Source organism: Barbus barbus, assembly GCF_936440315.1.
Source record: "Barbus barbus genome assembly, chromosome: 20".
Lineage (NCBI taxonomy): Eukaryota > Metazoa > Chordata > Actinopteri > Cypriniformes > Cyprinidae > Barbus > Barbus barbus.
Genome location: NC_136748.1, coordinates 13,935,815 through 13,951,540, shown reverse-complemented (window position 1 = coordinate 13,951,540; position 15,726 = coordinate 13,935,815). Strand labels below are relative to the sequence as shown.

The 15,726-nt window shown below is 36.4% G+C and overlaps 1 protein-coding gene across 1 annotated transcript; it reads left to right on the top strand.

Annotated features, from left to right (window-relative positions):
- Positions 1-5,227: 5,227 nt before the first annotated feature.
- Positions 5,228-15,664, top strand: LOC306886572 (14-3-3 protein zeta/delta-like). Its single transcript, XM_079443783.1, has 6 exons — positions 5,228-5,473; positions 6,776-7,167; positions 12,387-12,510; positions 13,528-13,691; positions 13,796-13,891; positions 14,301-15,664. Exons 2-6 carry the CDS (start codon positions 6,874-6,876, stop codon positions 14,358-14,360), a joined length of 738 nt encoding a protein of 245 aa, XP_079299909.1. The 5' UTR covers positions 5,228-5,473; positions 6,776-6,873; the 3' UTR covers positions 14,361-15,664.
- Positions 15,665-15,726: the final 62 nt, after the last annotated feature.

Below are 15,726 nucleotides of genomic sequence, written 5' to 3'. Positions count from 1 at the left end.
TTTTGTGGCTCTTTAATGTGTTGTGACAGATCACTGTACCGCACGTGAACTGCTCGTCTTTTCAGATTTACTTAAAGCACGAAATATATACATGAATGAACATCAGAACGTATTTTATTTCAACCGCGGAAAGATGTTTACACCAATACACCATTTTTCAAGTTTAAATCCACCAAAGTTAATCTAGCTAATCTCCTGTCAGATCTGTTTAACAGATAAAATAGCGGATTCGGTGTTCTGATTGGTCAGATTGCCTGTCAGTCAAGCTCTTTGCGAAGGGTCAATTGCGAGTTTACATCTTGAAATTCAGAATTTTTTTTCTCCGAACTGCATATGATTTCAAACAAACTAATGCTCTGTTTGTGCTTCTTTATAGTCTGTTTCTCATGTCCTTCTCATCTCTGCATCCACCCATCACTTCAAATGGAGAGGTGATACACATCCATGGAAACAGGACGAAAATATATTCATGATGAGACTATTGGAGCTGACTGAGCTCTTGGTTGTGACTCAGTCTAGGCAGGTTTGAACAAGGCAAAAAATACCACTGACGCCAATATCACACCTTTAACATCAAGAGAAACTTTCACTAACACCTCGTGTAAGGCTGCAAGAGGATGAAGGTGATGAAAGTGTATAGGACGGATGCAAAGAGTGCGAGAGAAGGGACATAATGAATTGAATGCAAAAAGCATGAAGGAACCATTAAGCCTAAGCCTAAAATAGTGCATGCAAACATACACTGACACACACATGCCCACATGCATGCGTATACACATGTAGATGTGTGGTTAAGGTCCTGTGAGCATTCTGCACTTAGTGGGTGCATTATTTATAGGGCAGGACATTCTTGCATAGCAACACACAATCTTTAAATGTTATTAGAAATTAAAGAATAAGTTTGCAGATTTTCACCTTTGTATTGTCACAATGTTGTATGTATTGTATGTATTTTGAGGTATAAACTTAAAATTCTGACTTTTTTTCTTGCCATTCAAAGTTTTACGTCTTGCAATGCTGTTTTTTGTCTCTGCTATGGAGTTAAAAATAAAAAAGGTAATCGTGACTTTTTTTCCTCACTATTGCAAGTTGGCAATATCTCACAATTTTGACTTTTCTTCTCAAAATTATTTATCTAAATATTTTGTATCTTGCAATTCTGACTTAATATCTCACAATTCTGTGAAAAAAAATCTGAATTGTGATATAAAAAGACCCAATTACATTCATACATTCATTCATTTTTAAATCCCATGGCGGAAACCAGCTTTCATAGTACTCTAAACTATTTTAATTTCAATTACTTTACAATTTTAAGTGTTTTGGTAACTCTTGAATTCACAAGGTATCATACACTACAACACTATACACTAAAAATAAACAATAACTTTTATTTCAATTAAATTATTTATAAAGATTACTTACATACTGTATATATACATATATACATATACATACACACATATAAATCACCTAAAAGCATATCAGTAAATGCGCAAATTAGAAGTCAGAAAGAAGCCGAGTTAGAAATGTTTTTGATATTAATTTAATGCATCAGGTATCCAATGTGACGTTTTTCGAAGTGCAACAGAATTATTCAGAGAGAACTTGTTTTTCTGTGAAAAATGGGAGTTCTTTACTAGAATGGAGCTAGTTAGTTGGAGAGGAGGAATAGAAGAGTAAGAGGGATTTGTGACGTCATCCAAAAAGGGAAAGGGTAGTGGTGTGTGGCCAAGTATGGTGACCCATACTCTGAATTTGTGCTCTGCATTTGTGTACACACAGTAGTGAACATGCACCTGGAGCAGTGGGTGCCCGGGGAGCAGTTGGGGGTTCGATGCCTTGCTCAAGGGTCTCACCTCAGTCGTGGTATTGAGGGTGGAGAGAGTGTTGGTTATTCACTCCCCCCACCTACAATCCCTGCCAGACCTGAGACTCAAACCCACGACCTTCAGGTTACAAGTCCAACTCTCTATCCATTAGGCCACGACTGCCTCAGGTGACATCCCTCTTAGAAGCAACACTAAAAAAGGAAAGTCATTTACTACATTTTGATAAAAAAAAGTTTATGAGCATAAGCTATTTTTTTTTAAATAACAATTAATGCGTAGAAAGTAAAGTGCATTAAGAAAGTAAACAGAGTAAATTTGAATGATCTGTAACATTAACAAATGACGCAAGAAGAAGAAAAGTAAGGATTTACTGTATTTGTTGCTGCGTTAAAGCTGTGTAGTAGTGGATCCAACGCTACATGCTCACCGACAATGATCACATTGGTGAAAGGACAGAAAATTAGAGTGCCAAGGGCCAATTACACCCCCTTCACTCCTACACACTCACACACAGCCATGCAGAGTACGAAATACACCCTCGTCTCATTCAATCAGATTGCCTACACAACTCCCTGAGCCCACCCACCTACGTAACTGCTACATCCCCCCGGTCTCCTCATTTACAGTGGGAAAGCAATAAGGTAATCAGTTCTGAAGGTTTGAGCACTTTCAGCAGGGGCTTTGATGTATCCACTGAGACAAGGTTATTGTATTTTTCATATGGTAATTAGAACAGAATCTAATTAAAGTAAAGATGGATGACTGTGTTGAACCAGTGTAGTTAAGCCGATCGTGTCGGTACTGTGTGAAATGGTAGAAATGTAAATGATTTAGTTTGGAGGAAATTTGGACAGGGTGAAGTGCAACACTGACCATGCGTTTGAGTCTTTACAGTATAGCTTGGTGTTTTTGCTTATGGGTGGGCGGATTGTTCGTTTCATGTGGAACAGCTCTTTTAACACCTCCATAGTTGCTACTGTATATGGATCTCTAAGACCACAGGCATAAAAAAACTGTCTAGATTTAACTGAATAGACCTTCTGCAGGCTCAGAGGACAGTCATCGACCACCATGTGCTGGTCTTTGAGGGAAGAGTCAGTGCAGACAGAAAAGCTTGTTATCCGTCTGCTCTCTTACTAACCTTCCGTTTCTATATCCTAGATGAGTGCAGAGTCATGTATCCATACACACACAAGCAGCCATTTTCAGGACTTTGTTGTATGTCGGCAAATGTCTTTGTTCCTCTCTGACAGAACACTGATGCCACATATTGATTCCCCTCAGGCGGTGTGACCTGTGACAGCACCAGACTGCTCAATGCTGCTGCTTCATTCACCAACACAGCACATTTCACGTACTTATATAATTACTATTTTTGTTAACACATAAATAGCGTAACAGTGCTGTATGTCAGCACACTGTCCACAAGGCTTTTGGCACTAATCAATATTATTACAATTTAAACTAACTCTTTTCTAGATTAATTTATTTTAAAATGTAATGTATTCCTGTGATGGCAATGCTTTCAGCACCATTACTCCAGTCTTCAGTGTCACATGATCCTTCAGAAATCATTCTAATTTGCTGATTTGCTGCTCAAGAAACATTTATTATTTTTATTAATGTTGAAAGCATTTTTGCTGCTTAATATTTTTATGGAAGTTGTGGCACACTATTATTTAAAAGTTTGGGATTTGAAAAAGGAAATTAATACTTTTATTCAGCGCAAATGCATTAAATTGTTCAAAATTGAGAGTAAAGACAATAATGTTACAAATAAATGCTATGAAAAAAAATCACAGTTTCCACAAAAATATGAACGGGATAGTCTACCCCCCACCCCTCAAAAAAAAAAAAAAAAAAAAATAATAATAATAATCTGTCATCATTTACTTACCCATATGTTATTCCAAACCTGTATGAGTTTCTTTCTTCTGTTGAAAACATAGGAAGTTATTTTCAAGAATGTTGGTTACTAAAAATACTATGGAAGTCAATGGCAACCGGCATTCTTCAGAATATATTTTGTATTCAACAAAAGAAATTCATACTTGAACAACATGGGGCTGAGTAAATGGTGACAGAATATTTTTTTTTTGGGGTGTACTATCCCTTTAAGCAGCAAAAACTGTTGTCAACATTGATAACAATAATAACCATTAATAACTGAGCACCAATAATAATAGAACACCAATTACTAGAATATTATAATGATTTCTGAAGGATCATGTGACACTGAAGAACACTGAACTATATTCTCATTGGGATGTAGGTTGTCTGTGTAAGGTTGTAGGACATGACATGACCTGCTGGAGTGTAGCACATCACCTTTCAAAGGGGATTAAACAAGCCTTCTCCTCTGTGAGCTGAGCTTGGTCTTTGCCCATGCAGGCTGTGTGTGAGGCTGAAATCCTGCTTCTTTCTAAAATAGATGAGCTTCTGGGTGTGAGTTGTATAAATACAGCTAAAATTCCCATTTTTAAAATATCTGAAAAATTACCTGTTTAATTTACTCCTTGTTTGTTCTTGAAGTCTTTCATCATTTCGGCAAAAAATTATACCAACTATGTTTTACTAACTACAGTCACTGTGAGTTATTGTGTGTTTAAATGGATGACCATAGTTTAACCTGCTCAGACAAAGCTAGGATGTCAAAATTTGTCATGCACTCAGCCCCACCCAGTTACTCAGTCTGATAGTTACCTCTCAGGAAATTGACTGTGGAGAGTAAAACATGCTTCAACAAAGTTAAAAGGCCTATTGTCTAATGGGAGCTCTCAAGGTTTTAGGCTCTAGGGATGGTCAAGCTAAAAAATGTTCTCTGCTGTATGTTATTTATTATATTTCTTTATACAAATATTAAAATATAAAATATTTTTTCAAGAAAAATTTGTGTCCTTAATATTTTAATATGAAGTAAACATTTTATAAAAGCAAAAATGCATGATGCCAATTGTGAATTAAGTCACAGTTAAATGGGTTGCAATGACAGCTTTGTAAAGATGTCCTTTAGGCATGGTTTATTTACTGCCACTCCTACTTTATTGTTTACGTGTAAGTGTATGTATAACTGTTATGTTCAGAATACTTGGGATTACAGCATCTTTTCTTCTCTTAAAACCTGAACTCTGTACATTTTTGCAAAACCCAAACACGTATCGTATAGACTCAGCTAACCCTTAAAGGAACCAAAGCAATTACCTCTGAAATCTGATTAATTATAGAGATGGTTTTTGGGTCTCAGTAGGTAGGCTAGATCTGCCGCTGCTGCATCCCGTTCCCAATCATGATGCTGATGGTGATGCTGGGGATGAGTAGGAGGAGGGGGGATCACCATAGCAATAGTGACGTCATCCCCCTTGCTCTTATTGGAGGAAACCCCGTGGCTACAAGTCAGAGTCTACGGGGCAACCGAACACATTCGCATCGGCCCGCCTCCTTTCCCCGCGCTAATCAGCTATTGGATGATCATTTGAAGTATAACGAGTGACAGGAGGCAAGCGCGGCATCTGATTGGCTGACAGGCGGGATTAGCGACGTCCTACAGTAACACTTTCGATTGTCTTTCTCTACTACGTTTTTTTCCTAACCATCCGAGCTCAAAGGCTATCAATCCGGTGGAGTCAACCGTTGATCAAGAGGTGAGATGCAGCCTAATATATTTTAGCTTTAAAGTTTTAGGTTTATTTATTGTACAAGCTTATATTCTTATATACAATTTTTATTGTTTCAATGGACGGCGGAATCGTTATAACCGCGCTGAGAGGCAGGAGGGGCTGCCAAACTGCCTCCATATCGATCAGGAAAAAGGGTTGATTTGCTTATTACAATGTAGTAAACATATATTTACCTTGTATATGGGACGCTTTTATTCTCCGACTGCGTATTTGTTATATATTTGTTGTCTAAAATAACAAGGAATTGGACAAGACGAGACCCATCGCTGTTAAAGGCGGGTCGTCAGATTGCTACAGTTGTTTTTTTAAAAGATTTATGTAGCTATACTTTGATCTAGATAGAGCTATTTGTCATATAAACTAAAATGTGTTTTAATATATGGTAATGTGCATATCTGACTGCTGGGATTGTTAAATTAACGCTTTGTATAGTGAGCCAGTAAGTTAACCTCATTGCTACGGAAATCAGGCTGGGTTTCATTGATTCATATTGACTCCGTATGATTGTGATCGGTGTGTTGAACTGCAGTGTCCTATTTTGTGTTATAACCAAGATGATGCTAAACCGTGGGTCCACTTTATAGATATGCACATTTTAGTGAACAGGGCAGGGCTGTACGGATCACACTGACACAGATGTGTTAAGATGCACACACCCTTGTCCGTGTCTCCAAACCTAGTGACTTACCTACCTAGACAACATCTGTCGGAACGCGCCCCAAAATGCTGTTTTGGTAGGCAACTCGCTAGGTTTTAAGACGAATTTTAGTATGTGTGGAAAATGAAAGTGTAAGATTCACACGGAACGGTGGTATAGGGACTTTGAGTCATTTCAGTGATTCGAATCTTTTGAATCATTTACCAAAAAGATTTGTTCACTGATTCGTTCAGTGACTCTGTCTAATCGTTACGCCAGTAGGTGGCGACAAATTTGTCTTTTGATACGAACGATTCTTTGAATCATTCTATTAACCAGTTCTGTTCGTTCAATAGCGAGATATCCCAGTTTATTTATGTCAAGACAAAACTCTTAGAGACCCTCAGAGTTCAAGACATTGATTTGCTCAGTAAATGGTGTGTTTGTTGATGAAATGCTCCACAACTTGTATTCAAATCAGTCTTTGAAATAGGTTAGTCACACGCTTCAAAAAGATAAGTCGTCAATCAGATTGATGAAAGAACAGAATGATTGCTTCGCATAAATGATTTGTGACCACTATTCTCTAATCAATATATGGAGTCTGACTGTCATTATCTTCCTCTCAGCATCTCCAGGGATTAAGCAGCAGTTCATTCCCCTCCATTGATCAGTCAAGAGTCCCATAGACCTAGAAACACTCACAGACTTAAAGAAAAGCAGCAGGATGGACAGAACAGAGCTCATCCAGAAGGCGAAGCTGGCAGAGCAGGCCGAGCGCTATGATGACATGGCGACCTGTATGAAGTCGGTGACCGAAGCTGGGACTGAGTTGTCTAATGAGGAGAGAAACCTGCTATCTGTCGCCTATAAGAATGTGGTGGGCGCCCGGAGGTCTGCCTGGAGGGTCATCTCCAGCATCGAGCAGAAGACCGAAGGAAACGACAAGAAACTGCAGATGGTGAAGGAATACCGGGAGAAAGTGGAGTCTGAACTGCGGGATATCTGCAATGATGTGTTGGTGAGTTTACACATTCATTCAATGTAAAAGAATAGTGTAAAAGTTTTAGATAAAATAATTTGCATTAGCAATGGATGAACAGGAAGGAAGGAAATACCAGTCACAGTTAAGAACACAAATGTCTGTAACAGGGCTACGCAGTAAATCAAAATAAAACCAAAACTGTGATATGGCTTAGTGTGATTTATCATTGAATTAAAGAAATACATGACTGTTTTAGAGCGAAGCATGGCACTGTGTTCAATTACACACAAGCAGCTCATGAGCTGGAGTTTTCAGCAGGAAAAGCTGCTCAAAAAACACAAACTCATCTCTACATGTGCTCTCTGTTTCGGTCACTTATATTGTGCATTTGGGAACGCAATGTGCCATCTTCCCAAATAATGTTTGGCAAGTGCTTGTAAAACGTCTGTTGTGAACAAAAGAGAGGCTTCAAGCGCTTCTGGCTGTCTTTTCCCTAAATAACAGCTTGATGGTTTAATACAACACCAAAGAATAAATAAATATATATATGTGTGTGTGGTTACATAATCATATATTTATATATATATATATATATATATGATTATGTAACCACATTCTTTGGCCATATTGTGCAGCCCTACACAATTGCAATTGTCATCAGAAAAAGTAGTCTGTACTAATCCAAATTACTATGTAAATGGATATCATTGCTCTTGGATTGATTTTTTTTTTGTAGCTTTTTGTTTGTTTAAACATGTACAATTTGAATCTGTACATTTCAGTGGTCTTTGCTGAATTAACAAAATTTTTAATATAAGCACAGCTATGATTTGACCATATTCATATGTATGTATCATATCAGTATGTGTTCATCACATGTGTGTGTGTTACACATAACATGATAGAGAATATGTCCTCTTTTCTGATGGAACAGCAGCCCAGTTTTGGCTCTCGCAGGAGACGAGGGTGTCTATATTAAGGGGAGCATGCACAGTCTTGCACAAGGACAGTCACCGTCTCATTATTTTATACCTAGAATATGTTGTGATGAGTCCAATTTGAAACCGTGCAGTTTGTATTTAATAGCTTTATGTAAAGCAAACCTACAATGATCTAATTGGTATGATGTAAAAAGAGATGTGTTTCCTGATAGACACTTCCCACAGAAGGAAGTGTTTGTTTATATAATCAAATCATAGCCCTGACCGTGATGAGATGATCAAAGTTCAGCAGTGGGTGTGTGTGAAGGTGCATTCAGGTGCAGTTTAGTAACACTTTCTGAATGCCTGCTGGGTAATAGTGAGCTATGCAGTTCCTCATTCTCAGTGCTTGTGCTACTGGTGGAATACTTTAGCCCTCTCCACTCAGACACTTTAAACACTTCTTTAAATAAATGCAATAATGTTTAATGTTGCCTGAAGGAGGTTTGTTCTAAAAATGGATGTGGTTTATTTTCTCACAGAAAGAGTTGCAATGGTAGCATGAAATGGTAGCTCTTATTGTGGTCTATTCATAGAAGAAGACCACAATTCATTACTATTAGACCATGTTTTATGGGTGTTGTATGGACAATTGCTATATGTATTATTGTAGAACAATATTGTAAAATTCATTTATGTCTTATGTGGTCCACCAATGTGTTTTTTTTTCAATGGCAGATGACAGTATTAGAGGTGATATCTAGGTGGCTTTACTGGCTTATATATGCATAATACAATTTAGTGACATCATTAGCTATAGACAAAGTTGCCAATGTTAATTATATTCATTTTTTATCAGTATTGGATAAAAATGATGGGTATGGCTTGATACTGGATATTTCCTCTATTTTTACACATCTAACACGTGTTTTAATCTTTAAACTACTAATAATAATCTTTAGAAAATCTCAAAGTTAACAACCATTTTTCTTAATGTACATAATGTTATGATGCCTAAATCCAGGTAGCATTTAAAACATTTGATTTTAGTATTTCTTTTTAATTGATTTAGACTAAATAGTGTTAAATTTAATATTAAAGTGGTGCAGTAACTGGAATACTGATAGAAGACTGAACAGTGACATTGTGATTAACAATTAACAAAATAATAAAAAAAAGAGCTATTAACATACATGGATCAATCATTCACGATAGTTAGAATATAGATGGGTGGATTTTCGTTTCATGCCAACTTCGGCCATTTATCGATTATCTGCCACTACCCGGACTTCCAGAAAATGCCTCCTGTGGAAATAGAAAGCATTCACAATCAGTCGCTGTCTTTCTGGCAAGTCAGTGGTGCTGTTAGCAGTGGTTTTGCTGTAGTCCAGTCTAAACCCATGTAAGTGCTGAACTGTGTTTGTGCAGTGAGTCATGGCCGTTTCTGTGTACAGCTTTAGCGAGAACTCCAGCTTGATTTCCCAACTCGTCTGTGATGGCTGAGGGTGTGTCTGTGACTCATCTCACTGTTGAATCTGCTCTGGGATCAAGGTTGTTCCACACCCCCACCTGTCCAGACAGCCTGCCACATGCTGCCAGCTCTCATACTCTCAGTAGGGAGGACTGCACTCACTGAACAAGGGTTTCCTGCATTTATCATTGATTGTATTTGTTGAACATCAGGGGAATCCATAAAGACATTCGCCTGTGTATGTTCATGATCAACAACTAAAAATATTTGGAGTCTGACCATAATTATCTCAAAATGTATTGTATGTGGTGGATTTGTAACAAAAAAAATGCACTTTCACTGTAGCTGGGATGAATTTAGAAACATAAATTCTCAGAAAGGGTTTTAGCTCCCAGAATGTACAGAAATTACACTTAATCCTCACTGAGAAGTGATTTCTCTAAATTATTCCCTTTTATAGAACCACCATTAAAAAAATATTAAAGGGATCATCGGATGCCCATTGTACACAAGTTGATATGATTCTTTAGGGTCTTAATGAAAAGTCTATAACATACTTTGGTTAAAATTTCTCAATGGTAGTATAAAAAACACCTCCTTTACACTGACAAAATCAGCTGTTTTCAGCACGCCGTTTTTTAGTCCATGTTGCTTTAAATGCTAGTGAGCTCTTCTGACTCCGCCCCTCTCTTCTGTGGAGTGACGAGCAGACCATAGATATGTGTAGATTCCCTATTCGACCACTCCAGATACATTGACGCATCAGCCATCTCGCATTCACCATAATAATCAATGAATATTCAAAGATACACAAGCGTATAACTTGCTGTTGTAGACGCACACAGTCAATGCGCTCAAAGATTCATAGACCGTTCCAAAAATGGCGGATGGCTTGCGTATCGCGGCACATAGAAACAGTCCATAATGAGGCATCTAGGTATATATTCTATGGCGCATACTAATTTCAGCCGCGAAACTGGCTAACTAGCACACTATTAGGAAAGGCGATTTGCAAAGATTCATAAAAACCCTTATACTCACTTCTTCTGTAGATAAAGCTAGATCACGAATGATTCAGGTGCACATAGACGCATTTAGGCAGATCGGGGATCATAGCATTCACTTGCGAAAGTAACGTTAATCTTTTGCGTCTTCAGAGTCTTTTTCTTAACCCAGTCAGTTGTTGGAAGTATAGTCGACCATCCTTAGTATATTTTACGGTTCAAAAGTTTGTGGTAATGAGGTTTTTTTTCTAAGTCTTCATGTTCAGCAAGCCTCAGAAATCCACTTAAAACCGTAATATTGTGAAAGATAGCAATTTAAAATAGGTTTTCTATTTTAATATATTTTAAAATGTAATTTATTTCTGTGATGGCAAAGCTGAATTTTCAGCAGCAATTACTCCAGTCTTCCGTGTCACGTCCTTCAGAAATCATTCTAATATATTGATTTGATGAAACATTTCTTATAACTATTGAAAGTCACAGTTGTGTTGCTTAATATTTTTGTGGAAACGTGATATGTTTATTTTAGGATTTTTTGATGAATAGAATGTTCAAAAGAACATAAATGAAATAGAATCTTTTGTGATGATGTTAAAGTCTTTGTTGAATTAGTGTTTTTAAAGTTTTTCAGGTTGTCCCTGAAAATGTAATGCATCCACATAAATTAGGCTTGTCACAAAGATTGTTGATTGTTTGGAAGCTCAATTGTGTGCTATTTTATGTGCATCTGCCTTTAGTCTTCTCAGAAGCTTCTACATTTTTAGGCCAGAAATGGGATGCTGGAATAGCACTGACCTTGTTTCTCTGGATTGGTCATCAATGACTGGCATCTCTGTGCTGAGAATCCTTTATAAGTGTGACGAATGAAAAATAATTCTCTGGCAGGACTTTCTATTCAGGCAAGCAAGAATAAACAGGCCCTCATGCCGGAGAATGTTTCTTACACTTTTGATTTTGTCTATTTTGAAGCTTCTGGGTGCAGTTTTTACTCCTCAAGCCAAAACATTATTTAAAACATTACTTAAAGGGAAATTCTGTCATTTACTCATTTCACTTCAAACCTGTATGATTTTTCTTCTGTGGAACACAAAAGGAGTTGTTTTGAAAAACTGTACAATGGAAGTCAATTGGCTTTCATCGTAAGGCCAAAAACATGTCATGATCCACAGAATAAAGTAAATCATTCAGGGTGAGTAAATGTTGACAGTTTTTATTTTTGGGTGAACTATCGCTTTAATCACGGAGAAAGCAATAGATTTGAGCAAACCTCTGCTGATCTGAAGCTGAGCTGATCTGTTTCCTAATGATTTTTGTTGTAACGGTGTTTCTGAGGTTTGTGAAGCAGAACGCTGTGAAGTGTAGGAGGATGGAGAGAAATATTATGCTTTTGATGGTATATTTTCTGACCTGTTCTTACCATAGCGTGGTAAGGAGTGGGTCATACCTTATGATGTTGTGTTGGCGTTTCTGTGGTAATCCATCTCATCCTTGGTGTGGTGAATAATCTGGTATTTACTCGTGCCTTAAAGCTGTTGCTGTCACTGAAACCGATTACTGCTGAAGATGTCTTCGACGGGTAGACGGATGCAGACTTGGAGCGCTTCAGCTAGGGGCTAGTCTCTGAGACAGAGATTAAGCTTAATCCTGGACTAAATTGAAGGAGGGAAATCCCTTTAAACTGCTTTGAGTTGGCATTGGAACGGCACTAACAGGAGGATGAGCTGATATTTAACCTGTATTTAAGATCATTCACCTCGTGATTTGCATGTTTCTTGTGGCCTAAAGAAATGACATGAAAATGTCTAAATGTGGATTTGAAGCTTTTCCACTGTTTAATTTCTTTCTTTTATTCTTCTACAGGAGCTGCTGAACAAATATTTAATCCAGAATTCCACAAATCCCGAGAGCAAAGTCTTCTACCTGAAGATGAAGGGCGACTACTACAGATACCTTGCTGAAGTCGCCTCAGGAGATGACAAGAAAGGTAAGAATGCTTGACTGCTGGTTTTCTGGGTTTTACAAGCATTTCCGTAAAATGTAGGACTGGACTTTCCTTTGTATGATGTAACTGGAAACATCTAAATAAGGGGAAGTTTGTCTTGTGTCTGAGTATAGGCTGATCATTATCTGCTCAAGAGAGATACTCATTCTCAGCAACAAACGTTTGAACTTTTTTTTTTTTTTTTTTCTTATATTAGTAATTTCATTTTTATTTTTTGGATGGCCTAGTTTTAGTAGTGTTTCTTTTTGTAGCTTTGTAGACCTCAACAGGAAGGATTTTTTTCTGCTGTCCTCATTTTCACTGGTCCCACCACAAAAACATACAAAAAAATATATATATTATATATATATATATATATATATATATATATATTTATACAATATTTATAGTAGTCTATTATTTATCATATTAGCAAAACATTTTGTGCAAATATTTATAATATTAATTGTAGTATTTATTGTATAATTTTTTATTTTATAATATTTATTTAATTTTTTATTATTATTAGCCAATTATAAAGTTAAATTTTAAATGTATAATATTTGCATACAATATTTATATTTATTGTATTATTTATTATATATTTTATTTTTACTAAAAATATATTGTTTTAATTTGTTACAAAAGGTAGAAATGACAAAGCTAATGTAACTACCTGAATTCATCATAATCACAATTTTGCTAATGAAGATGCAAAATATTACAAATAATACACTGACTAATGACTATGAACCCATTCAAAATTATTCTCCAGTCTTTTTTGCATTTTCAACATTCTCATTTATGTTAGCAAACTAGATAATGTAACATTTAAATCACAATTTTCAACAACAGTTTAGCAAATAATTGCAAGACAAATGCATGTACATCATCAGCAAATGTAAGATTTAGTAATATCAGCACTGGCCTGGAACTTCACCATATTATGGAGCGCTTCTACATTTTTGTACCTGATATGAATTGCGAGCCTAATCAAGTATTTTATAATTTTTTTTACAGCAACCATAGAGAACTCTCAGGATGCTTATCAGAAAGCATTCGATATAAGCAAGACAGAGATGCAGCCCACACACCCCATACGTCTGGGTCTGGCCCTCAACTTTTCTGTCTTTTTCTACGAGATCCTTAACTCTCCAGAAAAGGCCTGCGCCCTTGCTAAACAGGTACTTTTTAAATGACCACGCTTGCGGTATATCTTTAATTTTATGATATATATATATATATAAACTTTTAAGTTTTTTACTAATGTGTTTTTGTACAAATTTAGGCATTTGATGAGGCCATAGCAGAGCTTGATACGCTGAATGAAGAGTCTTACAAAGACAGCACTCTTATCATGCAGCTACTGAGAGACAACCTCACAGTAAGTAACAGCAGAGAAATTTCATTTTCTCACAGGTGATTCGATTTTTGAGGGCAAAGATGACCAGTTATGGTTTGATATAGTGGTGTGGTGTACCGTAAAAAGAGTGATGCAATTTAAGAGATCAGTCAAGGAGAAAATGGCCATTGTTTTCAGTGTTATCATTGGCAAACTATTTGAAACATTTTTGTTAATTTAAAATAGCTTAGATAAAAAACAAAGAAACTAACTGAAATAACAAAATTTCTAACAGAATTGAAAATATTTAGAAATGTGATTAAAGATAGACATTAAATTTATAATGAAAACTGAAAAAAAGGCTAGTTGAAAATACTGATAATAGTGTATAATTAACACTAAAATAATACTGAATGTGTTCTGACCATGTCATATTTTCGTTTTCCACCAGTTATGGACATCCGACAACGCACCAGATGAGGTAGAGGGAGGCGAGGGAGGAGAGAACTAGACCACACACTCCTTCAACAAAGAAAATGACCTTTTTACACATCTCCATTCCTTATCACTCCATGCCAGAATTCAGAATGATAAAGATCAAACCCATGATTAATGAGAGCTGTTTATGGAAAAAAAAAAAAAATCATTTAGTTTTCACAGTGCAGCTTTTGGACAAGAAAAGAAAGATATTTGGGGAGAAACCCTGTTCCTTAGTTTGTTTGTCTTGGCCTTCCATAATGTGCAGTTTCTGCTGTAGAAAAGTATGACTAGTGTCATTTTATACAAACATAATCTTAAAGTTATAGTTAATGGATAATAAATGAATGAATAAATTAAAAGTAAGGACATGCATTTCATCACAGGTAAGTCTGAGACTAAAAAGTAATTGCAGGGATATTAAAAGCATTTAGATAACCATATACACCTACTGTATCTTGTACTTTAACACTCTTACCTGTTTCACCTCAGCACTACCACGGGTTGTGCACTTCCACTGAAACCAGTGGTCAGTCACGCTTTAGATTTAAAAAAGACACTTGATGAAATGGCATACGTTTCAAGCTGCATTTCAGATTTTACTTGGAAATATTAGCATCTGCAGTGGTATGTAGTATCTGACGGTCCTCAGTTTATAAACGGTTTAATAATATATTTACTGTTTTTTGCTTGATTTTGGCCTGTTTAGTGTTCCCTTTGCTTTTATTTTATGGAAATCGAAATCATCCATAGAAATTTGAACCATCTGTAAGACAACTTAGGGCATATTTGATTTGATTTGATTAGTAATGCTGTGTTAAAAGTGAAACTGTTTGGCGAGCAGTACCCCACTAGCATGCAGACCAAATCTGACACAATCTGTGGCACAGTTTGGTCATATGGTTTTGATGGTCATGTATAAACGACCCACTCTAGAAATTAGTTTCACATAACGCATGTTATGACTAATAGAAACCAAGAACGAGTATCTTGATTCTGACTGCTAGTGGTGAATTTGTGTTGCCTGTGTATGTCCAGAACACTGGAATGGGAATCAATTGCCATATCGCCAATATTAAAAGTTCTGTTCAGTACTTTTCAATGCACTGTGCAGGTGTGTGGTTGTCCAGAGAGTGTCATTGTAGATTCGACCACTATTATGTTTTGTTTCTCCTTTATGTCTTTTATTCTACTGTGTATGTGATTTAATTTTTATTTTCCTCTTTTTTTTATTTTTTCCCATGAATTTTAGTCTCACAAAAGCCTTGTGAAAATGTTTTATGCCCTATGTATGTTATGTAACATGCTTAATTACATTTTATAAACCAATTAACTGTCTTGTGTGTTTTTTGTTTTGTTTTTGTTGGGGTGGGGTGGGGGGTAACTTTGGATGCCAAACA

What these genes read in the sequence shown, in the direction of transcription:
- LOC306886572 (XM_079443783.1), top strand. Translation starts at nt 6,874, where the DNA reads ATGGACAGAACAGAGCTCATCCAGAAGGCGAAGCTGGCAGAGCAGGCC. An exon ending in ATATCTGCAATGATGTGTTG is followed by an intron (nt 7,168 to 12,386) that starts GTGAGTTTACAC and finishes ATTCTTCTACAG; the next exon opens with GAGCTGCTGAACAAATATTT. An exon ending in CCTGCGCCCTTGCTAAACAG is followed by an intron (nt 13,692 to 13,795) that starts GTACTTTTTAAA and finishes GTACAAATTTAG; the next exon opens with GCATTTGATGAGGCCATAGC.